Raw genomic sequence first — 27,282 nt, 5'->3', positions numbered from 1 at the left:
CTTGACAAATTCTTGGTTTTGGAGTCTAACAGTTCTGTTTCTAATTTTGATTTTTCCACCTGGAAGCCAATTTTTTTATCCAAATTATATGCTTCCATTATTTGATAATAGTGAAGCCAATCTCGCACTCTATTTTTTAATTTTTCAAAACTCTGCAGTTTTACTCTGTCTCCCTCTTGTTCCAAAATTTCCCAATATTTCGGCCATTTAGCCTCCATATTGAGCTTTTTCTGCGCCTTCGCTTCCATTGGTGACAACCACCTTGGGGTTTTATTCTCAAGCAAATCCTTATATCTTATCCAAACATTAAACAGTGCTTTTCTGACAATATAGTTTTTAAACGCTTTATGTGCTTTGACCTTATCATACCACAGATATGCATGCCACCCAAAAACATTATTAAAACCTTCTAAATCAGTGTTCTCAAGAAGCATCCATTCTCTCAGCCAGCAAAAAGCAGCTGATTCATAATAAAGTTTTAAGTCTGGCAGAGCAAATCCACCTCTATCTTTAGCATCAGTTAGTATCTTAAATTTTATTCGAGGTTCCTTGCCCTGCCAGACAAATCTAGAGATATCTCTCTGCCACTTCTTGAAAAACTCCATTTTATCTAATATTTGCAGTGTTTGAAACAAAAACAACATCCTTGGCAATACATTCATCTTTATCACAGCAATTCGACCTAGCAATGATAACTTCAGATTTGACCATATTTCTAAATCCTTTTTCACTTCCATGCCCTTCTTTTACCATTGACCTAGGTCCTTTACTGATTTATTTAAGTGCAACTCTATTTTGACTCCTTCCTGTCCTGCTCAATGGCAACTCCTGAACTTGCTTTGCTGGCCAGTGCTCAGCTAGATATATCCACCAATTAAAATATGCTTACCATCAGTCCCTCTTTTGTGTACTGAAAATTCTACCACCATCCTGTTACAGCTTATCACTGAACCAGAGTGGAGATTTTCAACATCATCATCACCCATACATTATATTATGCTATACAGTATTTCATTATATTACATAATATACATTACAACCTCATTAAGCAGGCTTTCTTCACATAGGGCTTCAAAGCAGGGGTGCCAACTTGAATAAAATCTTGTGAGAGCCCAGGTAAGCCCCGCCCTACATAATCAATCACATGACGCAGTGCACATACACCATTTGAATGGGAATGCCCATCAATTTTGTGGGGGTCCACAAAATAGGATCGACAGGACCCACACACCTCATGGAAGCAAGCAGGGGATGTATGAAAGAAGCCTGCAGTAGATTTTTCCTGTGGTTCTTTTTGTATATTCATTGTCTTTAGACAATGATTTCTCAAAGTTCTAAATCAAAGGTTTTATCCAAGTATTCATCATTTGCATCTACATAAACTACACATCTGATTTTATATTTTTTCTTATCTTTTTCGGTTGTAATGATCACATACGAAATAAAACCAGATCCATCGCCACAGTTTTCATTCTGTATTTTATCATCAACTGGATATACTCCGTTAAACCAGCAAACAATGGCATCCTCTGCTCTTATTCCAGGTACAAAACAGCGAAGAGTCACCTCGCCTGCCTTTGGGTTGCTGGTGACACATTCTATCTTCATAGGCTGAGCTGGTTCTTCAATGGGGGGCTTAGGATCTAGAGAGAGGGAATAGGAAATTGAATAGGAAACTGCTCTTGAAGTACATACCTGAAAGAGGCATCTCGCTAACATTAAGCATCCCTTTACAGATAGGTAGCCGTGTTGGTCTGCCATAGTCAAAACAAAACAAATTCCTTCCAGTAGCACCTTAAAGACCAACTAAGTCAGTTCTTGGTATGAGCTTTCGTGTGCATGCACACTTCTTCAGATACTTCTTCAGATTAAGCATCCCTGATTGTGATGTTCAGTTTCCAATCATTTGCATATTTTCCTCAAGTCAGATAATTTGAACTTTCTGTTCACATTGCATTATGTCTGTTCCCTACCCAACCGCTGCTTAGTGCTGTGAATGGAAGCTACATTCAAGACATTGGCAATTAAGGGCAGAGGAATAAAAAGGAATAGCAAGGCACTGGGGAACTAGAGTGGTTGTAAGAATAACTGACAGCAGTGGAGTGTAATGGATTGCTGGCTGGAGTCAAAGTAAGTGACAGCTGTTGAGAATCTGTTGAGGATGGAAGATGAAGAACTGAACCAGGACAGGAAAGCAAGGGCAAATGAGATGGAGAGAATAAACACCTAGGTAAAAGGATAGCTGGAAAGAGGGCAGTTATGCCAAGTCAGGATATTAAAACTCTTACTATTAGGGATGTCAGGTCCCTAAATAAATACAAGGTTACAGTTTTATCTTCAAGCCCTAATCTGTAGTTTTGTCTGGATGGACTTTCATCTGTTCAGTTAAGCATATATGAATGTCTTTCATATGTCTTCAGTATCTTTTATAGGTTGCTAGAGACTCAGTTATTAAGATATTAATGTTGGCATATAAATTCATAAACTACTTGTTTTAAAACTAATGTTTCACATAGTTGTTTGGTCAAACCTGTTATTGTTTTATTCTTTTTATGATTTTTAAAAACTATCCAGTGGTATATAAATATATTGTCATACATTAAGCAGAATAGGAATGGCGTAAATAGAAGCATGACATGAGGAACTCCTCTGCACCCTTTCCTGTTTCCTTGTGCATTTCAGAGGGCTGAGAGGAGTGGTCACTGTGGCCACAAATAGTGGCAGGCTTTTATGCCAGAAGAAAGTTTGCAGATCCCTGCGTACAAGTTTTACAGAATGGACTAAGTTGATCTTTCAGATCATCCCTTATGAAAATAATGTGCACGTTTAGTGTAACTTAATGGTCTGGTTGAGATGTAATGATCTCACTTTAATAAATAATGGTTTATAAGGCAGAGTAAAGATTGTCCAAGTGCTCTCTTCTCCCACTGCCTCCTCCAAGAAACATCTAAACAGTTTTCTGATTTTAACTGGGACTACAAACTAGGATATGAAACCACTGAGTCAATGTGTCATGTACCTGCATTTTACCTACACGTGAGGTGCAATACTCACCGTGGTTTTCACTCACTGTAGACATGCTGTCAAGGCTATCAGAGTCATCTTGTTTAAAAGAAGAAATAACATATTAGGCCTTGGGCAAGCATCATGTCACGTAACAGAAATACTTACAGCAAAAATGCTACTCAACTGAATCAACACGCTTTCAACTGCAATTAGCCAACTGTCTTCCAAGGGTAGTATTTGGGGGGGTTGCGGTGGGGGGAGATACAGTCAGAGCAATATTCATGGAAAATTTCAAAATCTAGTTCTCTGATGAATTCAAGACAAAATTTCTAAAACCAGGTGTGTTGTAAGAGCATTATGTTGATTTTTTTTTTTTTTTAAATATTTTTATTAGTTTTACAGAATAAAAAAGAACAAAGAATAAAATACAAGAGTTTCATAAATCATATTTCTTTTACAGAATCCTTTGGACTTCCCCACATCTTCCCGAATCTGCATTATTTATAATACCAACTTCAGCATTTTGTTATCTTATTTCATCACTTATTGTATCTTTCATTTTGTCATATTACCCATTTCAATATATTTGTAACCCAATATTCATGATACAAAGTCTTCAGCTATTTATTATCTTATTTCATTACTTATTGTATCTTTCAGTTCATTATTGTGTCTTTCAATTCATTACTTATTGTATCTTTCAATTTCATGTTACCAAAGTCAAAGTTATTGTAACCATGATCTTATATATTGTAATTAAAACATAATGCAATAAAGATTTTTCTTAATTTCACCTCTCTTTTCTTGTGCCTTATTTTTCATTTCACCTAATTACCATTGCTGGGGCTAATATTTCCTAAAAAGTGCATTTTCTTAACATTCATACAGCTTATAGTATTTTTGTAAATAGTCCTTAAATTTTTTCCAGTCCTCTTCCATTTTTTCTTCTCCCAAGTCTCGGATTCTGCCAGTCATTTCCGCCAGTTCCATATAGTCCATCAACTGCGTCTGCCATTCCTCCAGTGTGGGTAAATCTTGTGTCTTCCAACACTTTGCGATGAGAATTCTTGCTGCTGTTGTGGCATACATAAAAAAAGTTCTATCCTTCTTTAGCACATTCTGGTCTACAATGCCCAGAAGGAAGGCCTCCGGTTTCTTAGGCAAGGTATATCTAAATACCTTTTTTAACTCATTATAGATCATTTCCCAAAAGGCCTTCACTTTCGGACATGTCCACCAGAGATGAAAGAACGTCCCTTCCGCCTCTTTACACTTCCAGCATTTATTATCAGACAGGTGATATATCTTAGCAAGCTTGACTGGGGTCATGTACCACCGGTATATCATTTTCATAATATTTTCTTTCAGGGCACTACATGCCGTGAATTTCAATCCGGTGGTCCATAGCCTTTCCCAGTCCTCAAACATAATGTTATGTCCAATATCCTGTGCCCACTTTATCATGGCGGATTTGACTGTCTCATCCTGTGTATTCCATTTAAGCAGCAAGTTATACATTCTTGAAAGTAATTTGTCTTTAGGTTCTAACAATTCTGTCTCTAATTTCGATTTTTCCACCTGAAACCCAACCTTTTTATCTGTTTTGAAAATTTCCCGAATTTGAGCATAATGCAACCAGTCTCGCACCTTGCTTTTTACATTTTCAAAACTCTGCAGCTTCCAATTGTCACCATCTTTTTCAATTAATTCCCAATATTTTGGCCAGTAGGCCTCCATGTTAAGTCTCTTACGTGCCTTGGCCTCTGCCGGTGAAAGCCACCTTGGTGTTTTGCTCTCCAATAAGTCTTTATATTTTGTCCAGACCATAAAAATTGCTCTTCTAACAATATGATTTTTGAACATTTTATGAACTTTAACCTTGTCGTACCACAAATACGCATGCCACCCAAAAGCGTTATCAAACCCTTCCAGATCTAGGACATCAGTGTTCTCTAACAAAAACCAATCTTTCATCCAGCAGAAGGCTGTAGATTCGTAATATAACCTCAAGTCTGGCAGGGCAAATCCCCCCCTTTCTTTCGCATCTGTTAGTATTTTAAACTTAATTCGGGGCTTTTTGCCCTGCCAAACGAACTTAGAGATATCCTTCTGCCACTTTCCAAAACATACCACTTTGTCCACAATCTGCAGGGTCTGAAACAAGAATAACATTTTCGGCAAAACATTCATCTTTATAGCTGCTATTCGGCCTAACAAGGAAAGTTTTAGTCTTGTCCAAGTTTCCAAATCCCTTTTGATTTCTGACCAGCATTTCTCATAGTTGTCCTTAAACAAATTCAAGTTTTTAGAAGTCAAGTACACCCCTAGGTATTTTACCTTTTTAACCACATTTAATCCTGTCTCTTTCAAAAACTCATCTGCTTCTGTAGACGTTAGGTTCTTTGCTAAGACCTTAGTCTTTTGCTTGTTCAACTTAAATCCCGCCACCCGACCATAATCAGAAATTAAGTCCAAAACTCTTTTTGTGCTAGAAACTGGCTCCTGTAATGTTAATACCAAATCATCTGCAAATGCTTTCAATTTATATTGTTTCACTCCAACCTCAATGCCCCGAACTGACCGGTCCCTTCTAATCATATTCAAAAGCACCTCCAGGACCGAGATAAACAATAATGGGGATAGAGGGCACCCTTGTCGTGTCCCTTTTTCAATATTGAATTCCTCCGTCACCACATTGTTTACTATCAATTTAGCTTTTTGATCTGAATATATTGCTTCTATGCCATTTTCAAACCCCCGTCCCACTCCCATCCCTTCCAAATTTTTCTTCATGAACATCCAGGAAATATTGTCAAAGGCTTTCTCCGCATCAATAAAAATTAGTACCGCTCTAGTATTAATATTTGTTTGTAAGAGTTCCAAAATGTCAATAATGTTTCTCGTATTGTCAAACAAATGCCTACCCGGGAGAAAGCCTGCTTGATCTTTGTGAATCACTTCGTTCAGTACTTTTTTAAATCTATTTGCCAAAATATCTGCAAAAATTTTGTAATCCACATTTAGGAGTGAGATGGGACGGTAGTTCTTAAGTTGAGTCTTTTCAGTTTCTGTTTTAGGAATCAATGTGATGAAAGCTTCTTTCCACGTTTCTGGTGCCTTCTTACCCTCCATGATCTGGTTACATACCTCCATCAAGGGTTGTATCAAATAGTCCTTCAAAACCTTATAATATTTGGAGGTAAGTCCATCAGGGCCTGGAGATTTGCCTAATTGGAGGTTCTGTATGGCACTCTCGATTTCCTGCTGTGAAACTTTAACATTCAGGGTTGTTCTCATTTCCTGGGAAATTTTTTGTAATCCGTTAGTTTTGATAAATTGATCTATCTCAGATTCTTTCTGCGGCCCTTGTGCATACAGATCTTTGAAATATCTCTGGAAATATTTCCTAATTTCTTCAGGCTTCTGAACCATTCTTCCTTCAATCTCTAGATTTGTAACTGTATTTAGTTTTTGTCTTTTTTTCAACTGCCATGCTAGCAGTTTCCCACACTTGTTTGCTGACTCGAAAGATCTTTGTCTCATTTGTTTAATTTTCCACTCCACTTCTTGGTTTATCAGTTTCATGTATTGGGCCTGGAAAAATTTCACTTCTCTCAGCACTTCCTTAGACTTGGGCCTGGATCTTAATTTCCTTTCACCCTCACTTATTCTCTCCAGTATCTTCTGCTTCTTTTCATTCCAGAGTCTTTTCTTTACAGTGTTTTGTTGTATTAGAAACCCTCTCATCACCGCTTTACTTGCGTCCCAGATTGTTCTTTTTTCCACCGTAGTGTTTACGTTTGTCTCAAAGTAATCTTTTAAAGTTTTTTGGGCCTTCTTCACAATTTCCTGATCTCTGAATAAAGTGTCATTCATTTTCCATCGGAAGGATCCGGTTATGTTTAGTCTCAATTCCATTTTCAAAGCATTATGGTCGGAGCAAGTTTTTGGGCAGATTTCCACTTTTCTAGTTTTAGGTGCCAGTCCTTTAGTTATCCATATTTGGTCGATTCGTGTCCATGACTGATGAGCTTCAGAAAAGAAAGTTCCTTCTTTTCCTAGGGGGTTCTTGACTCTCCATATATCAATCAAATCCATATTGTCTGTCATTTCAAAAAAAGTTTTAGGTAGTCTGCCTTCTTTTGTTATATTTACACTCTGCGACTTATCCATATTTACAGAGACAACCCCATTCATATCTCCCAACATAATGATGTTGTTATAGTCTAGATAGTCCAGTAAAGTCTCATGCAGCTTCTTAAAAAATTCCGATTTTCCATCATTTGGTGCATAGATTCCTAATATCAAAAATTTTTCTCCATGTGTATAGATTTCAATGGCCAAAACTCTGCCTTGTTCATCTTTAAATAGAAATTTCGGTGACAGGCTCTCCTTTGCATAGATCACTACTCCTCTTTTCTTAACTCTGTCCGAAGAAATAAATTCTTGGCCTAACCTTTTATTAATTAGCACTTTCCGATGAAGCCTTGTCACATGTGTTTCTTGCAGGCAAATAATGTCCAATTGTTCTTTCTTCAATATATGAAATACTTTCCTTCTTTTTTCTGGAGAATTTCCGCCATTTATATTCCAACTAAGAAGTTGCAGAGACATCCTGAATCAATTTATAGGCCTTACAATGGGGTGTCTAGGTCCCCCGTTCCCGGCGGTGGCAGTGATGGTCCAGCTCCAGGCTGTTTGGTTTCTGGTGGTGGGGGTGGCCAAGACGCAACTGCTCCTTTCTGGAGGTCTTCCCCGTTGTCGTGAAGAAACTTCTGCTGGTCCTCTGGTGTTCTGATTCTTATTTTCTTTCCTTTATAGCTGAATGATAGTCCTTGCGGGAACTCCCACCTATAAGGGATTGTGTTGTTTCTCAACAGCTTTGCCAGTTCTAAGTATGAGGCTCTAAGATCCAATAACAATTTGGGTATGTCTCTGTAAATTTCAGCCTTTTTACCTTCTATCTCTAGAGATTTTTTGAAATGTAGGCCTAGTATCTTGTCTCTTTCTTCCCTTGATCTCAAAATGACCAAACAGTCTCTGGACTTGTCTTTCTTCACCGATCTGCCCAGTCTAAATGCAGTCACAATTTTAAAGTCTTTCTCCTCTTCTATTCCCCAAAATTTGGAGAATAAAAGTGTCAAGAATCCCTCCAAATTACCTTCCTCCAATTCTGGGACAGCTCTCAACCTAAGGTTATTCTCCTTGTTTCTCAATTCCACCATCGACAGGTAGGCCTGTTGTTCCCCTACCTGTCTTTGCAGAGGCTTGATTTCACCTTTAATCTCATCAACTTTTTTGCTTGCTTGCTCCGCTTTTTGATAGGCTTCCACAGCTAATTTATGGTTTTCAGCTGTAGCTCCTTGTAGATTCTCAATTGCCTGTGTATTCTGAGAGACCTTTTCAGATAATGCACCAATAGTAGTTGTTGCTTGGTCTATTTTTAGTGATTGATTGTCCACTTTTTGATTTAAAATTGCTAATTGTTCTAAAATTTGTTTCAAAACTGTGTCAGATCCTCCTGTTGCCATGTCCTCTTCAGCAGGCTGTTCAGCCTCCACCTCCTGTGCTGTCAGGACGGTTGGAACAGATGATCTGCGATGATGAGCTAAAGTTGTTTGGACAAGTTGCACAGGCTTCCTTTCTTTTTCTTTCTCTTTTTCTCTTTCTTTAGCTTTGGCTGCTCTTGTTTTCCCTGTGCCACTCATTCCACACCTGCCTCTTGTTCAAGGTCAAATTATCCTTTATTCCATGAGAAAGCAAGTCCAGAGTACAAACAATTAAACCACAGAAATTCCAAACAAAGTATGTTTCCCAGGCCTCTGTAACTCCACAATCCTCTAGGGGGAGTATCTTAAAGTTTCAGGGAAGGAGAGGATTTTTCCGCCATTTAAAGTTTCTATAATCTCTTTTTTAATTTGTAATTCCAAGACAATAAGGAAGGTTCGCAGAGTCCTCTACTTTTTAAACTAAAGCCGCTAGGAGCCAGATTGGTAATTGCAACAATGTTTTAAACATTTAAAGTCTCAATATATGTAGCAGCTTAAAATCTTGTTACTGTAGTCCGCAGTTTGACAGCTCAGTTACGCACTGACAGCCCGACGACTTGCGTTCTTGAAACAAAGTCCCAAATACAAGTCCCATAAGCAGAAATAAAATCTCTCTTGGTCTTTTAAATAAGAGGACTGCAAATTCTGTAAATGCACAATAGTTCCACTTTACAAAGCTCCCATTAAGCGCCTCAGCGCTCCTCTGTGCCTTTGCTTTGATCTTGTAAGCAGTATCGGGAGACGGACTTCCTTTTACTCGTCACCCGGTTTCAAACCCGAAAAAAAGATATTTTAGGTCCAAATTGTAGTTCACTTTACTCACGGGTATGTTACTTGCCAAATTGATGTTCACAGGAAGAAAGGTCGGCGCTCATCAGCAGCAGCTGCGCGGCTTCGCCTCCCGCAGAAAGAGCGATGAACTCACAGCGCCGCTCCCCCTTTCGCGCTCCGGAGCCCCTTACGGGGTCCCTTCCACACTTCTGGGGGAGTTCCTGGCGCCCGCCGAGTCCCACGGCCACGGGCTCCCTCTGCCCGTGGTTTTTCCTAACGGGTCGTCGCTATGCCGCAGCGAACGACCCTTTCCTGCGGAGCCCCTCTTCAGACAGTGAAGAGGACCGCCATCGCCGTTTCGCGCCGCCTCCGGAAGCTATGTTGATTTTTGTATTCATAACAACCAGATACACTTGTCTTCTGAAGCATATTATTAAATATGAGAAAATCATAAGCCATCCCTGAAGAGCGCTGCTGAATTTCTAGATGACCTGCTACAATGAAAACAAACTGAAAGCATGTATCACTGTCTTCATTTTTTCCAGTTTATTATATTATTTAAAAGCATCTACCACAAATAAAATTACAGCTGACATTCATCACAACACTACTACTTACACTGGACGGAAACAGGAATGGTTCAGGATGTTTTCATGCCGATTCATTCTACAATCTTGCCCTCTAACAGCACAATTTACAACGGCTTTTCTCCATGCATATCAATGTAGACAGCTAGGCCCCAGCAAAAGCCAAACATATGTGGGAACTAGATGCCCATGGGCCTCAGAATCACCAAAACTACTGACCTGACTAGTTACAAAACATCCTGGCAAGCAACAAAGCAGAACCTACATTGTTGTACAGACCATGGGCTGTGTTGATTCAGCTCCCAAGTACATCTGAGGTTTGTTACAATCCAATGGTCCATATTGGCAAGCAAAGTTAGGTTTGCACTAACTCAGTAAGGCTCTTATGTAGATTACATATTTTATTACTGGCCACTATGTTAGCAGCACCTTTTTTAAAAAATAGAACTAACCCTGCTTACATCAAGCCCTCTTCCTGTGCATAAAGCAAGAGTGTCAGTGTTTATCACTGAGAGCTGGAGAAAAAAATCTCAAACTACTATCTCAGGTGGTGTGTAATTTGGATGGGAAAAGAGCCAATGCATTGCAACACAATGCGCTAGAGTGAGGAGAAATTGGAGAACACTTTTTAAAAGCAGCTGTAAGTGTTCTTGCCCTTTGAGTCATAAGTGCTTCTGCTCTTTGAGTCACTCCAGTGTTCAAAGACTTAACATAAAATCTAAGTTAAATACCCCTCTTCCCAATGATTGGGGAATTCCATCACATGTCACCAGTAATATCATAGGTACCCAAAAGACTACAAAGTCACCTTTCAGCATGACCAAGGGTATATCTACACACGGGGGGGGGGGGGAACGCTATAATTAAATTGTTATAACAAAAGAAAAAACTCTACATAAAACACATAGAAAAGTTTTGTGCTCTACAGTACCACCTGGTGTTGCATGTTTATAATGCATTTAAAACACTCTTGTTTTTTTACTAATGTAGCTAAGTCCTAAGTAACGGAAGTGCTTAATTGAGAAGAGGAATCACCTTTTCCCCCATTAGCAGTGTTTTGGGAGGGATATGTCTGAATCCCTTACATAAATTCTGTACATTCTGCGCTGAAAACATTAAAAAAAAAAGTTCTTACCTTTCCCTTCCCACACAAAGCTTGTTTCTTTAAAATCCTGTGTCGCTTGGTGAAAAACTTCACATCTGATTGTCTTTTTGGAGTCTTTTCCTTTTGGACTAAACTGTAATTTGCTTACAAAATAACCTAACTTGTTTTCTCCAATCTGAATGTTCCTGGGGTTGTCTTCAGATATTTTTTCCCATTCTTCATACCATGTCACTTTTATGTTGCAAGGTGCAAAATTTGATATGACAGTTTCCAAAGAGATGCTCTCGCTGTTTTGCATTGGTGTTGCCTTTATTTCAGACATCTCAGGGCGGTGAACTAAATGGGGAGGAAAGGAAAGGATGTACTTGAAGTGACAATACAAGACAACAGGAACATAAAAATATGCCTTATACCAAGTCAGTCCATTAATCCATCTAGTTCAGTGTTATTTACAGTGTCTGCCAGCAGCTCTGCACAGTTTTAAGCAGGGGATATTTCCAGCCCTGCCTGGAAATGCTAGGGGCTAAACCTAGGATATTCTACTGCCCTTCCCCAATGTGAATCTATTCTATAACATTCCTCTAAAAAAATACAGGGATTTTATGAAGGATTTAAATGTGTCATTGTTTAAATCACACTTCAGATCAGCAGGGTTGCAAGGATATTCATCTTCAATGAATATAGATCCGAGAATATGGTTTTTGATTTTCAAAAAACTTGGGGTGAACTAGTAACATCAGTGCCTATGTGTGAACATATGTTGGGGGTTTTTTAGTTTTTATTAGATTTACCTGATTTTTCTACCAGGGAATCTTCAGAACTACTAAATGCAAGTCTGCAAGGAAGTTTGGACTTTCAAAAAACAAACAAAACTGGCAGATATTAGGGACACATGACTGCTAGTAGAGACATAGCTATACGGTACACCTATCAGAGTACACAAACATGTCAAACCTCCCTTGTTGCAAAGGGAACTGTTTCATATCATAATACTACATTGATCCTCAATTTAATATACATTTTATTTTATGTAAATCACTTAGACATTTTTACAATCCCTTAACGACATTTTTAAAATTAAGTGGTTTTCAAATTTTGTTAAATAAACAAGCTCAAATTGCCATTTGCCAAAAGTTGAAAGATCCCAAAGGATTTTCAGTACATACCTGGGAGCTTTAGATACACATCTCTAATAATTGGCTTTTTCAGGTCGCCATATGTCACACTGAAAATAATGAACTTATTATGATCCAAAGCAGTTGGTATCAGCTGGAGCTCAGAAGACAACTTCAAGCAGCCATTTGAGTCTTTGACTGGCCCCTCTGTGACCACACCTTTACTTATTTCAATACCCCCATCAAGCCATTGAATATTTATGTCACTAAGAAAGAAATCTGTGACTTTACAGGTTAGAGACAATGTAGTTCCATATTTAGGATAATTTGGTTCACACGTAATATCTGTAACTTTGGGGTAACCTAAAAAATGCAGATGCAGAGAAAACAAACAATTGAAAATATTAGTTTAAATTCAAATAATGCTAGTACATCTGGTATTGCAAAACAGTAAATCAGAAGTGACAAATGGCAGATGGGGTGTCACATTAGTATGTTACAGCAAAAGCTAGCCTAGTGTCACTTTATAACACATATCATGGCATAAACTTTCATGGACTACAGGCTACTTCCAGTGGCGTAGCGTGGGTTATCAGCACCCGGGGCAAGGCAAGTAATTTGCGCCCCCTAACCCATGGATTTGCGCCCCCTAACCCGTGGATTTGCGCCCCCTAACCTGTGGATTTCCCTAACCCCCAGATGTTGCGCCCGGTGCGGCCGGCCCCCCCTGCACCCCCCACGCTACGCCACTGGCTACTTCATACGATGCATGAACTCCTATCCTCAGTGGATACACACATGGATATATACACACGGTCTCTCTCAAAAAGAGTTAGGTTTGGAAAAATTACAGTTGCTTATCCTTTCACTCTCACTACAACCCTGGTTGAAATTAGAAGACAGAATGAGCAATTAACACCAGTCTTGTCAAAACTACCAAGTTTGCCTAGTTTAGATGTTATGGCTTCTCCCAGTGAACTCTGGGAGTCAGATCTTTTGTAAAATCAGAGCAATCTCACAAAACTACAAATTAAAAGCTTTGCAGATTTAATTACCGTATTTTTCGCCCCATAGGACGCACCGGCCCATAGGACGCACCAAGTTTTTTGGGGGGGAAATAAAGGAAAATAATTTTATTTCCCCCCAGGCGCTTGTGGGGCCGGCAGCGGGGAGAGGCGCTCTTCTCCCCGCAGCCCGCCTTCAGATCAGGTCCGGGGACAGCGGGAAGATGCGCTGCACCTCCCAGCTGTCCCCGGAGCTTGCTTTTTTGGGGGGGGGAATGAATAAAAAAAATTATCCCCCCCCCCCCAGCCGCAGCTGCCGCCCCAAGCCTTGCGCACACCTGCCCGAAGCACGGGGCACCCTCCGGAGGGCTCCACGTGCTTCAGGCTGCAGGCTGCCGCCCCAAGCCTCGCACGCTCGGCAGGACCTCCCGCCGGGCTCGCAAGGCTTGTGGACACTCACCGGGGCTGCAGGCTGCTGCCCGCAAGCCTTGTGAGCCCGCGGGAACTCCCACCAGGCTTGCAAGGCTTGCGGATAGCTTCCTGAAGCCTGGAGAGTGAGAGGGGTTGGTGTGCACAGATGCCTCTCGCTCTCTAGGCTTCAGCGAAAGCCAGCATTCGCCCCATAGGACGCACACACATTTCCCCTTCATTTTTGGAGGGGGAAAAGTGCGTCCTATAGGGCGAAAAATACGGTAGTTCAAATCCACACAATACGGTATATGGAGAAATGATAAGACTATGCATATAATGGCAGGAGAGCCTTGGCAGTCTGTAACATATTCTAACGTATATGACACCCACATATATATTATTTGTTATTAAATGCATATGATTAAACATGGCTGTGTTTTATTCTGGTTGGAATGCAAAGTGTGCCATCTTTGACCTTCTGGACTGAAACAGATGAGAGCTTCGATTTCTCATTTGATTCATGTTTTAAATTGGCTGCACTATAATGCTTGTCATGTTTACAATTTGCCACTAGCAGACACTATAATTTTCCTACGAAGATGCACATATCAGCTATGACCTTGCTTTGCTTTTTCACCCAGAAAAACTTCTAAACTAATTTTATGAAGGACTTGACACTTCTGTGCAAGGACTCTCTGAGTCATATTTTACATGGGACAAACCCACGATAGCATCACCTAATGACAAAGAGATACAAGTGATCTCTTTCAATACAAGTTATCAAAGACCCACAACAAATACAGATACAGGAAACAATTGCATTATGTATTTCCAGTTTTAGATAAACTATTTAGACAGAAAGCACAAGTAGTTGTTCATTGCACAAGAACTTGCCGAGTACTCACCTTTTAACATGAGTGGGTAACTATGTCTTATAACTTTTTTACAATGGTTGATTTGAACAATAAAGTCTACTGCATGGTCTTCTGGTTGAGGTATAAAGGATACTCTGCTTTTCTTGCAATACAGATTTGATCCTGGGTCCAGTTGTGGCTCCTCTGTGTTACTTATAGCATCCAAAGGCTCATTATTGCCTCTTAGCCAACAAATGTCACACTCCCGTGGGCAGAAATCTTTTACTAAACAAGTTAATGTGATGAGTTTCCCACACTCTGGTACAGGGGGCTCACATTCAATTTTGGAGACTTTGGGAGTACATTCTGTAAATAAATAAATAAATAAATAAATGTATACATACCAAAAAAAGTGATATTACTATTAAGTAGATTGCAATTGGAGAAGATAATAAGTATAGACTTTCTTTTATCCACATATGAATTTCTGATCTGAAGAAGGCAGGGAGTACACAATCCCATGCAGGCCTTATACCATGAAATGCTTTAAAGGTCATCACTTCGCCCTTCGTACGGGCTCACAAATTATAAAAACTAGTCAAACTGAACGAGATTGAGAGAAATAATCTCCACACAAGCCACCTGTGCTGCTTTCCCATTTTATCATTCACTTTTTGTAGACTGATCAAAGAGTTTAGCTACAATCCTGCATTGTTTCCCTTTGTGTATCATCATTGGCAGCAGAAAGTATCCCATTGCATTCATGCAGCTCTCTCACCTTTCATCTGTTGACAGAATTCTTATACAGTGGTACCTCGGGTTACATACGCTTCAGATTACATACACTTCAGGTTACATATGCTTCAGGTTATAGACTCCGCTAACCCAGAAATAGTGCTTCAGGTTAAGAACTTTGCTTCAGGATGAGAACAGAAATTGTGCTCCGGTGGCGTGGCGGCAGCAGGAGGCCCCATTAGCTAAAGTGGTGCTTCAGGTTAAAAACAGTTTCAGGTTAAGAATGGACCTCCAGAACAAATTAAGTACTTAACCCGAGGTACCACTGTAATAGCCAGTGAAATATGTAGTATTATTCTAAGTGATCATTTCAGCCCATCTTTCCTACTTACCTATGACTTTAAATGATATTGTTTCAGTAGACAAACGATCTGGAAAGGCCTCATGTCTAACTTCAAGTATAAGTTCAAACTCCTCCAGATGCTTTACATCTGGAACTATGTTGACTTTGCAGTAAACGTCAAAAGTGCACCTTTGTTTTACTTGCAAAGCTGGATCAAAGGTAAACATGGTCTTCAAAGTCTTTTCAAGATCAGAACTTTCTTCTTCTTTTCCAGTGATGATAAGAGGTGTATCTTCTCCGTGTTCAATATTGCTGCCTGTCATAGTATTCCAAGAGCACAGTTTCAGTTTTTCATTCCTGCTTTGGAGTTTTAAGAAAAAAACTATTTCTAAAGGCTTTGGACGAAAGCCTTGCAGCCAGAACACCACCAGTGCTTCTTCCAAATGTTTCAATTCCTTATTTGCAGTTGCTGAAAATATCCCTGGTTGAACTATAAAGAACAAAACAAAGAATTTCAGGTGTAGAAACTTGTAGCAGTGTTTCAACTGATATTATTAGAACAAGTCATCTGTAAGAGGAACATTCTTGCTGCAGTTTACAACTAAGCATTATTTTTCCTTTTTGTAATTATCACATTCAGTCTATTGCAAATGCTAGTGACTGATACATGGTGAATAGCGATGTATGCAAGATGCTGTATCATAGATCAAGTGGCACAGTCCCTATCCAGAGTGCTTGAAGTACAGATCAGGTAAAGCATAACTGGAAGAAAAAGACAGTCCTGGATGAAGCGTTGGCTCAGTGAGATTAGGAAGAGTTTATTTTTGAGGTTAGGTTCAGTTGAGTATAGCAACAGCCTTACTAAAGAAGCCAGTTCAACAAAGACTGTTTAAAGCTTTAAAGGGCTGGGGATGATATGATAGAAAGCCAGAAGGTAGGAGCAGGGATTTTAATAAGATGTTTGCAGCAAATGAATTTGCACAAAGAATCATTCTGATTTGGAGGATAATTCCTTCCATAATTCCTCTGTGGCAATAAGACACTGAATAGTGACAGTTCAGTGAACAAAAAACCTAACAGCTTAATGTATTGTATTAAGTTCCATGTTCTCTTAAGCTCCAAAATGCTGGGTTTTGCAGCTGTTAAAGGTCACACCTTCAACAGAAGTGTTATTTAGACAATATGGATGGATACGCAGTAGATGTCCTATGTTGTGATTAGTTCCACCTTAAGCAGAAGCCACCATGATATGTTATGAGTACCCATTAACACAGAATGGATGGAAGTGTACTGGCTATGTGCACCTTTCCCACAGAATAATAAGAGTTTAAAAGAACCTTATGGTGATGTGGGGTGCTATCTTCAATCTATAAATCTTGCTCTCTCTGTGTGTGCCCTGGAAGCTTCAGTAAAGTTGCTTAGCTCACCAACCCGAAACAGTTCTTGTTTTAAGTAGTTGTTTTACCTGACACACACAAAATACACGCTCTATATTTACACACTATATACAGGTTGCACAAAGGCTTTTCTCTCTTTGGTCCCAGAGGGTTTTGTGTAATTCAAAATCCTTGCTGAGCAAAATCCACATGCAAGCCTTCTTTTCAGATGAGCTCTCCTCAACAGTGGTGTAGCGTGGGGGGTGCAGGGGGGGCGGCCGCACCGGGCGCAACATCTGGGGGTTAGGGTTAGGTTAGGGTTAGGGGGCGCAAATCCACGGTTTAGGGGGCACAAATCCACAGGTTAGGGGGCGCAAATTACTTGCCTTGCCCCGGGTGCTGACAACCCACGCTACGCCACTGCTCCTCAAAGTGTTTCACAATGATCCATCCCTTCCTGATAACAGCCACTGACCCACAACCAATGCTCTAATCCAAGCCCTTTTATACATATAGTTGCATGCTTACTAAGGTAGCCATATTTTGAAGAGCAACAAAGAGAACGCTATGACAACTCTCGTTTTAAATATCTCTACTATATGTAGGATATAGATTCTGTGATATATTGCTGAGGGGGACAGGTGAAGAGAAGAGGAAAGCAAGTCTATGTCTCATCCAGAAAGTATAGCCAGAGACATTTGGGCATATTTTAAAAATCCACCGACAGAAATTTAGCCCTGAAAAAGAGGACGTGTCCTGGAATAAGAGGACACATGGCAACCAAATCTGCCCAGTAAATTGATAAAGAAGTCAAATTGAGGCAGGTGCATTTTGGAAATGAATCAGAGTGAGACAGCTTTTCCCTCACTAATGAAATTACTGTAACACACTAGCTATATTCCTTAACACCTTAAAGGTCATTCAGTCCAACTCCCTGTTCAGTGCAGGGTAGTCGCAGATTAAGCATTCCTTCTTACTCCTTTTGTACATATCCCACCCGAGTATTTTGGTTAGCTTTGTAGCCTTGAATTAAGAATCTTGCAGAGTGTGCTATTTCTGTATCATGTAGAATGAAGCAAAAGAGCTGAGAAAGAGTGCTTTATGTGTGACAGGGGCTTGGACTAAATGACCTTCAGGGTTTATTCCAGGACTTACTTTATGTGGATGTTATTGGTTGCTAGTTGAGCACTTGCAATGTCAAATAGTAGCTTCAGTTGTATAGACTCCATGAGTCTTTTCTAGTGAGCCGATAAATCTGGGGCATAGGGCCACCACTCTGTCACTGACAGCCATCCATCTCCAAGATAGTGCTGAAGCTAGAACTAACTAGTTAGGACCTCTTGCATGCAAAACAGATGTTCTATCACTGAGTTATGGCCTTTCCCCAATTAATTCAGCAAAGAAATCTTAGCCACTTAAAAGAAAACTTAGTCAAAATTCTTAACCACAGGCAAGGAGATTTTTTGGTGCCTGGCGTACTGGTGCCTAGGATTTTTTGAATACTGTCATTTCAGACCTAAGTTTACCAAAGATTAAGATTTCACAAAAGTACTAATTTTACTTTAATAATAATGAATACGTGCATGTATTATGTTTCATATTAATCTATTTTTGTAAACCACCCCTAACCACCTTTGATGAATAGTATAGAATTCTCTTAATTGAAAATGTCAAATAATCAATTAATTTAATGTTTCCCATTACTTACTTTTCTTAAAGTACATTATGTACAGAATTACAGGAATCACACCAAGTAATAATAAAACAAGTATCACAGCCAACCAGGTAAAATTTGGTGGTGGTTCTGTAAAGAGAGAGAAATTGTTCTTGTTATTTATCACACAAAATAGCAAAATGTTTCAGCCTTGTTGCAACCTTTTGATGAGAAGTAATATTTCATATTCAGCTACTCAATCGTGGCAAAGTTATTTTAGCCCCATTTATTCCAACTGCACATAAGAAAAGTCCTGCTGGAGCAGCCCAAAGACTAATCTGGTCTAGCATGACTATAAGGTTTCCAAACTGGACATAAAGACCTCTCATATTGTTGTTTGCCAGAAAGTTATATTCAGAGGCATGCTACCTCTGATTTTGGAGGTAGCAATTGGTGGGCTTACAGTCCACAATTGTGTCCAATCGCACTGTAAACCCATCTAAGCTAATGGCCATCAACAGACCACCACATGGCAGTGAATTCTGTAAGTTAAGCATATGTTGCATGAAAAAGTACTTCTTTTTGTCTGCCCTGAACCTCTCACCAGTCAACTTGACTGGATGATCCCAGATTGTGTTAATGGAGAACTAATTTCCATCTATATCACACATAAAGGTAAAGGTAAAGGGACCCCTGACCATTAGGTCCAGTCGTGGCCAACTCTGGGGTTGCGGCGCTCATCTCGCTTAATTGGCCGAGGGAGCCGGCATACAGCTTCCGGGTCATGTGACCAGCATGACTAAGCCACTTCTGGCGAACCAGAGCAGAGCTCGGAAACGCCATTTACCTTCCCGCCGGAGCGGTACCTATGTATCTACTTGCACGTTTGACGTGTTTTCAAACTGCTAGGTTGGCAGGAGCAGGGACCAAGAAACAGGAGCTCATCCCGTCACGGGAATTCAAACCGCCAACCTTCTGATCAGCAAGTCTTAGGCTCTGTGGTTTAACCCACAGCACCACCCGCATCCCAGATAATTGTATCACACATATTTTTATACAATTCTAACATGTCCCTTCCTCATATTTGCCTTTTTAAAAAAAAAACTAAAAAGCCCCAAGTGCCATAACCTTTTCTCACTAAGGAGTTGTTCCATCCCTAATATCATTTTTGGTTGCCCTTTTTGTGCACCTTTCCCAGTTCCACAATAATCTTTTTGAGATGCAGGAACTAGAACTGTGCACAGTATTCCCAAAGATTTGTATAAAGGCATTACAATATATTTTATCCCTTTCCTTGTGATGCCCTAGCATGGAAGTCCCAAAGACTAATGCATTTGTAAGTACAATATGAATCTTTGGAGAAAGAAGGCTACATTTCAGAACATAGGGCAGAATTAGTGGAAGGTGCTGAAGGCTCCAGGGTGTGTGGGCAAATATCCCCTCCCCTTCTGGATCAAAAGCCCCTACACTCATGGAAGTACACCAGTTGGATGTGACCCACTATTATACACAAACACACACACACACACACACACAGGCAGAAAAGGTCAACAGAAGGAATACCTGTTACTATCAAAGTGGCATTGAAGGCCTGCCATATGGAAAATGATTTGTGTCCCACAACACAACTATAGACATTTCCATTATCCTGTAAAGATGGTTGTAGCCCCAGTTTACTGGTTACAGTGAAAGTGCCATCTCCATTTTTCACAGGTACCCCTGTGCAAATATCATCTGCAGGTACAACTTCGTTATTGCCGCGTTCAGATTTTTTCTCCCAATGAACCTCAATCAAAAGAGGATAGAATTTATTCACTGTGCATGACAGGGTCTTCTCCTTGCCGTCTTCTAGTTCAACTGTCCTGGGAGACAGCTTTACTGAAGGCTGAGCTGCATGGAGATAATCAAAAGTGTCATTATTTCTGTTTTTACTGCATTTTTATACAGTTTTTCAGACAAAAGCTGGTTGAAAGTGAAGTGAAAGTCATAGTTCATACTCCTGATTTCTCAGAAGGACATGGTTTAAATTAAAAACCTGGGTTGAGGGTTGTTTAATTAGAAGGAGATGGCTGGGGCAAGAGGCACAGAAGAGAAATCCTGAAGAAGGTGTTTTGTGGGTCAAGAGGAGCTGTGTGCTATGAGTGAGAAGGGGGGAAGCCTACTAAGAAGGCTGGTCAAGAGTGTTGGTGGTAATAGAAGTGAACAAGAAGGAACTTGGGGGAAAATAATGGTGGAGGCAGAGAGCTAAAGAAAGGAGTCCAGGAGAATACCAAAATTGGGCAAAACTAGAGTTACAAGAGACTCTGCACAACTGGATGGAAAAAGCAGAAAGGTAAATGACGGACCTGAAGGGACCTGGTTTATTTTTCCCCACCATTGATATGAAGGTATTTTTTTATTCCTCTGCTTTGTTATTTTTGTTGCTATTTATTTATCATTGTATTGTTTAAGTAGTTAAGCTGCCTTCATAGCATTTTGACACTGAAGGATACAGAACAAATTTTACAGGTATACATATATACATACATACATATATATAGGATTATTACAATTTAGAACCTAGACCCCGAGGAGATAATTATGTCAGTGGCAGCTTCTATTGTTAGTGTAGCTTTTGTGATCTGGCAATTCTAAAAGCGCAGTGAGGGCAAAGAAGCAATGGGAGTGGACTTAACTTTCAAAGATTCATTTGAACTAACCAGCCAATTCTTTGGCTTCAAGTGTTTCAAATATATATGATAATATCAGTCTGTCGAACAGAGCTCAGGTGTTGAGTGACAACACCAAAAGAAGGACACAAGGAGGAGATAGTAGCATGCAGAAGTAAAACAACAACTACAGGGGGAAATCTAAGGAGGCACCCCCCCCCAAAAAAAGAGCATGCTTAGTAGCCACAAAATACTGACAACCTGTTGGGGATGGGGAGCATGAAAAATCGGGGTGATGAAGAGAGAATGCAATGGGGTATCTTGGATACCACCTGAGTGGCTGGAGGCCTTAATGGGAGCACTCCACAATACAACGTTTTAAGGCAGGTCCAACTTGGTATATAAGAAATTGCTTAGCAAAACTTTTAATGAGTTAGCTATACCTCTCCATAACACAAAGTGACTTTTTTTTGAAGAGATACACTTCTTAAGAGCTGTCTGACTTTAGAACAGACTCCCTCAGAAGGTAGCAGACACTCCTTCATTGGAAGTTTTAAAGCAAAGATTGGATAGCTATCTGCCATGTATGATCTAGTAGAGATTCCCTTGGGATCCCTTCCAACTCTACAATTCTAGAGTTCTATGATTCCCAAGCAGGTGATTTATAGTTAAGAAATTTTGGTAGAAGTTTAACACTTTCCTTTCCTCTCACTGTACCAAACCACCCCTACAAGGTTCCAAACCTGCATCTCGGGGGGGGGGGGGGAGGCTGAAGCAGCTTGGAATGTATTTTGATGCCTGGGGGAAAGGATTAAGCATGCTTCTCCCACCCCCGTAGTTCACTGTTCTAAATTACTGTCTTGCAAAGTGACTTTTCTCTAAAGATGGGTGATATCACATACATTTCCTTATATAATGCTTACAGATAGGTAGCCATGTTGGTCTGCCATAGTCAAAACAAAAAATTCCTTCCAGTAGCACCTTAAAGACCAACTAAGTTAGTTCTAGGTATGAGCTTTCGTGTGCATGCACACTTGTATAATGCTTAGTTAGACCTTAAAGCTACTGGGAAATTCTGAAATGTACAAGTTCGTTCTCTGTAAGTTTTTTACAAACTTGTGCAACATAAATACTTACCAATTAGCTCCACAACAGTGGTTCCTTCATTTGAATCTGGGGTAACAGTCACAGAACATATGTATATTCCTTCTTCACTAATCTGTATTTGGGGGAGGGAAAGTGCAGCATTGCCTTTTATCAGTTCACTTTCATCCATTCTTGCACCGTTTCTATAAGATTTAGGCACTCCAGAAACAATGGTGTACACTATATTTTCCGCTTCCTTGGAAGAAGGCTTCCAATACCACTCAACTGCTATTTTTGCAATCTTTAGCTCTGGAGTACTGTATTCAGAGATCTCACATGGTATCATCACATCTGTATCCAAGACTGCCACCACCCGACTTTCCATTGTCACTTTCAGAGATTCTTCGTAAAGAAAAAAAATAGCATTATTGCAAATAGTCTTTTGACCTTTCTAACAGTAGAAGGCTATGATTCATCACTGCCCATATTAAATGTATGGGAAACAAAATAGCTTTTTGTTTCCTATTGAATGGTCGGTGATCCTTTTCTGTGGCACTTAATACCATTTTGACACCTTATTTTATACCTTATTTTGAAAGAGACCACAATTACCTTTATTTTGATACCAAAATAGGCCCAATCGGTTAAAAAATAAGTGAAACAGGAGGTTTTTATCTGACACAGAAATTGCATTAGCCTAAAAAGGTAAAGGACCCCTGACAGTTAAGTCCATTTGCGAACGACTCTGGGGTTGCGGCGCTCATCTCGCTTTACTGGCCAAGGGAGCTGGCGTTTGTCCACAGGCACTTTTCCCAGGTCATGTAGCCAGCATGACTAAGCCGCTTCTGGCGAAACCAGAGCAGCGCACGGAAACACTGTTTATTTTCCCGCCGGAGCGGTACCTATTTATCTTCTTGCACTTTGACGTGCTTTCGAACTGCTAGGTTGGCAGGAGCTGGGACCAAGCAACGGGAGCTCACCCTTTCGCGGGGATTCGAACCACCAACCTTCTGATTGGCAAGCCCTGGCTCTGTGGTTTAGACCACAGCACCACCCGCCTAAATTGCGTGAAAATTTAAATTAAAATAAAATTATCCTGCCCCCAATTTTAAACCAAAAAGTATTTTTAAAATAATTTGAGGTTATCTCATAGGTATCTACACATAACAAAAAAAAAAAAAAAAAAACCTGAAGAAAATATAAGTTGTGAGAGCACATGGCACCAGGTGATTTGGTGTGGAATGACCCTTTTAGAAATATAGGGTTGGATTCAACTAACCTGATCCTCCAGCAGAAGCCAGCACCAGGGTTCCTGGTAGTAAAATGGGACAAAAAAAACAAAAACAAAAACCATAGTCTCCTATATTTCACCTGTGAACTTTGCTCTAATCTTTAACACTGGGGAATGGGCAGTCAATAATACTTTAGGACAGACAATGGCAAAATGTTGAGGATCCCTTTCTTTTTCTATATTTCCTTTATGTTTGTGTAGCCTATATGGTTTTTAGCAATGAAAAGATCAAGCTGATGTCCTGTCACTAACTGTTATTAGGCTGTTGCTCTGGCTTGAGGGTTATTTTAGCAACTGGTTTTTTTCTTTCTCTTTCTCAACTTGAACTGTTTTTCTGGGATTTACAGTGCCATCTAGAGGCCAGAGGATTTCCTGTTGCTGAGTTAGGGCTTCTGGAAAGTCAACAGCATGCCAAAGGGCCAAATTTTAGCCAGGAATGAAGGCTTGTTCATTTTCAGACAAATTGCCAAAACTCCTGATGGGGTTACACTCCCTCTGAAGGGAGGTGCTTCTGGATTCACTGCTGTCACCTGAGGCTCAGGTGGCCCCAGTGGCACAGAGTAACCTCCATCAGCTCCTACAGCTGGCCCAGCTGCACACCTATCTGGATAAGGATAGCCTAACTGCTGTTGCCTATGCTCTAGTAACCTCTAGGTTAGATGACTGCAACATGTTACAAGTGGGAGTGCCTCTGAGGATGGTGCAGAAACTCCAGGTGGTGCTCACCAGAGCAAGATAGTTTGAACATATTATACTGATCCTGGCCCAACTGCACTGGCTGCCAATTAGTTTCTGGGCCCAATTCGAAGTGCTGGTTTTGACCTACAAAGCCTTAAATGGCTCAGGACTGAAATACCTCAAGGACTGCCTATGCCCGTATGAACCAACCCAAACCCTATGATTGTCATTTGTGGCCCTTCTTCGTGTGCCCCTCTGTGAGAAGTCTGGAGGTTGGCAACAGGCCGTTTCTGTGGTGGTTCCCCACTTGCGGAATGCTCTCCCCAGGAAGGCTTGCCTGGTGCCTTTGTGACATAGCTTTAGGTGTCAGGCTATGGGCATAGCCAGGATTTGGGGGGGGGGGCAGGACTTTTGTTAGGGGGCAGAACCAACGCGATTGCTCAGTTAAGTATTTCTATTGTTTTACCCCCTCCTTGGCTACGTCCAAGCGCCAGGCAAAAACATTCCTCTTCTCCCACGCCTTTGGCTATTTGAACCATCTATATGACCTGTGAGGGGGTTATTGCTTTAGTTTGTTACTGTTATATATTTTTGTGTTTTTATATTGTAAGCCGCTCTGTGATCCTCGGATGAAGGGCAGTACAATATAAAAAATTAGTTAAGAAATAATAATAATAATAATAATAATAATAATAATAATAAAACGTGCCCCCTGTGGATCCAGACGGTAACGCAGCTGATTGACGGATTTAACACTCCGCTCTCAGGGATTTTTCCTCAAGCGCTAGAAATTAGCACACCGAAGAGGAAACTTCGGTTGAAACCAGCTAGTGGTTTCTCCCGCTTCCCCAATGCAAGCTGAAGAGGCCGGGAGTCCAGTCTGGATTCCGTTAAGGGTTTCTCTCTCCTTCCACACGCGTTATGGCTCCAATCCGTGCCCCAGAGATAGGTAGAGAAAACTCCCTAGTCTCAAAAGCCCAACTGCATGTCGAGCCTAGTGGGCACCATTTCCGCGAGGAAGAGGCGCACGGAGGAGCTGGGCTTTCCACGGAGGAGCAATTACAAAGCGCCCCCTTCCTCCTCCTCTGCTCCAAACAAGTGTTCCCCTTAGTCCGCCTTACTCTCGTTAGTTAGCGTCCGCCTCGCCCCTTGTCGCAAAACTCGCTTCTCCAAGAGAGGGCGAGCGGGTGGCCTGTGCTGCCCCACTCAGCTCCCCTACTAGCTCTCCCCTACATCCAGGAGTTTCCGCTTGTTTCCCCCGGGGCGAGAGCGACCTCCGCGCGCTCCCCCCAAGCAGGAGCCGAACTCACGGCGCGAGTCGCCCTGCGGCTGCCGAGCGGCCTTTAAAGGAAGCAGCAGCTGCAGCAGCGACGCCCCTCGCCCGCTCCGTTTACCTGCCGGCTGGAGGACGCCGCCGCCACAGAGGAACACCGAGAAGCCGAGCAGGAGACCCCTGCGGGCCGCCAACCCACCTCCCCAGTCCATGGGTCTCGCTGGTGAGGCGCGGTTTTCCTTCCACGCGAAGAACTCGCCAGGTTCCCACAATCGTCTTTCTCCTGTGAAAGGTTTCACTTTCCCTTATGAGATTGCGAGCTTTGGTTGGATTTGGACTTGACGTAGATAGTGGACATGCAGGGGCCAGCCGCGAAACTTAAAATCGCACGGAAGCTTCGCATGGTCAAAAAGTCAACTTCAACAGCTTGAGTAGTTAAACCGGGATAAATAAATAAAAAAACTCCGACCAAGAAACAGCTCCTGTACGTAGCTGAGTACTAGGCAATAAACTTTCGAAGCTCGTATCCGTGGCGTCAAAAGAAATCCTCATTTCTCAGGCAGCTGAGGAGTGCTCACGAGTAAGCCGGGTTAAAATACAGGAGGTAAACAGAAAACCAAACAGGCACAGCACCTCAGCAAATCTCACAAATGGTTGACAGCTCGACTTAAGCCTAATCTTGAGTTTAAGTGAAATCTCAACCCATAGCCCCCTACAGTCCTGAGTATTCAATTCATGCTCCAAGTCTCTGGTTTATTGTCTCACATTGACAACAAATAAACTCTGTGTTTTTCTCCAATTGTTGGTTGCTTCAATACATTTTCTGTATTAACCAACCAATAAATGTAATAAATATAATAAAAAATGTTAAACATCCATGTTTATGATCTACAGAGTTGTTGTCTTTAATTCTGCCAAACATAACAATTCTGCCACAACAATTACTGGAAGAAGATGAAACAAAACAAATTCCTTCCAGTAGCACCTTAAAGACCAACTAAGTCAGTTCTTGGTATGAGCTTTCGTGTGCATGCACACTTCTTCAGATACACACTTCTTCAGATACAGTGTATCTGAAGAAGTGTGCATGCACACGAAAGCTCATACCAAGAACTGACTTAGTTGGTCTTTAAGGTGCTACTGGAAGGAATTTGTTTTGTTTTGACTATGGCAGACCAACACGGCTACCTATCTGTAACTGGAAGAAGATGGTCATAGAGGACCCAAAGCAACTGACTATGAATTCAATTTAATTTATACCTCATGTATACAAAGTAAGGGTGAAACAACATTCTGCATACAAATATTGCACTGGAAATAACACAGATATGTACAACTTTGTTATACTATGTATCTGTTGGGATGCCCAGAGCATCTTCTTTGCAGGTGGAAGGTCCCAGGCTCAACCCCAGCATCTCCAGGTAGGACTGAGGGAGACACTGCCTGCCAGTGTAGACAGTGCAGAGCTACATGGGCAGTAGCTATGTGCCAAAGAACTCTTGCTGAAAAGTTTCAATGTGAGGCAGGGTGAAGGACAAGGAAACATAGTCTCCATGTCATAAACCAAAAAGGAATTTAAAAACAACCTTCATGAGACTTGGGCCACCATCCTAAATATTCCTTTTTAGAGAAATAAGTGGCACTAAAAACAAATGAACAATACTTCAAAGAAAATGCATTTAGGAATGAAGCACCAAACCATGGAAATTATGTCTTATACCAAGTTTAGGACTAATTTCTTTTAGCCGGGGAGACAAGAATGATTAAACCTGGGAATTTCACGATGCAAACCATGC

The 27,282-nt window shown here is 40.9% G+C and overlaps 1 protein-coding gene across 1 annotated transcript; it reads right to left on the bottom strand.

The window, feature by feature from the left end:
• Positions 1-743: 743 nt before the first annotated feature.
• Positions 744-26,230, bottom strand: NCR3LG1 (natural killer cell cytotoxicity receptor 3 ligand 1). The gene is made up of 10 exons (XM_081855134.1): positions 25,608-26,230; positions 22,296-22,646; positions 20,074-20,400; positions 18,565-18,660; positions 15,530-15,970; positions 14,454-14,768; positions 12,185-12,496; positions 11,049-11,354; positions 3,055-3,102; positions 744-1,643 (listed from the first exon to the last, which is right to left on the bottom strand). Exons 1-10 carry the CDS (start codon positions 25,696-25,698, stop codon positions 1,327-1,329), a joined length of 2,604 nt encoding a protein of 867 aa, XP_081711260.1. The 5' UTR covers positions 25,699-26,230; the 3' UTR covers positions 744-1,326.
• Between the last annotated feature and the right edge of the window lie 1,052 nt (positions 26,231-27,282).

This window comes from Podarcis erhardii (genome assembly GCF_964252035.2).
Source record: "Podarcis erhardii genome assembly, chromosome: 1".
Taxonomy (NCBI): Eukaryota; Metazoa; Chordata; class Lepidosauria; order Squamata; family Lacertidae; genus Podarcis; species Podarcis erhardii.
This window is presented reverse-complemented; position numbering and strand designations above follow the sequence as displayed.

Bases quoted from the DNA above. Each gene is read 5' to 3' on its own strand.
- NCR3LG1 (XM_081855134.1), bottom strand. From the start codon at position 25,698: ATGGACTGGGGAGGTGGGTTGGCGGCCCGCAGGGGTCTCCTGCTCGGC. The intron at 14,769-15,529 runs GTAAGTAGGAAA...ATTTATTTACAG, and splicing joins AATATCATTTAAAGTCATAG to AATGTACTCCCAAAGTCTCC. The intron at 12,497-14,453 runs GTGAGTACTCGG...TGCATTTTTTAG, and splicing joins TTACCCACTCATGTTAAAAG to GTTACCCCAAAGTTACAGAT.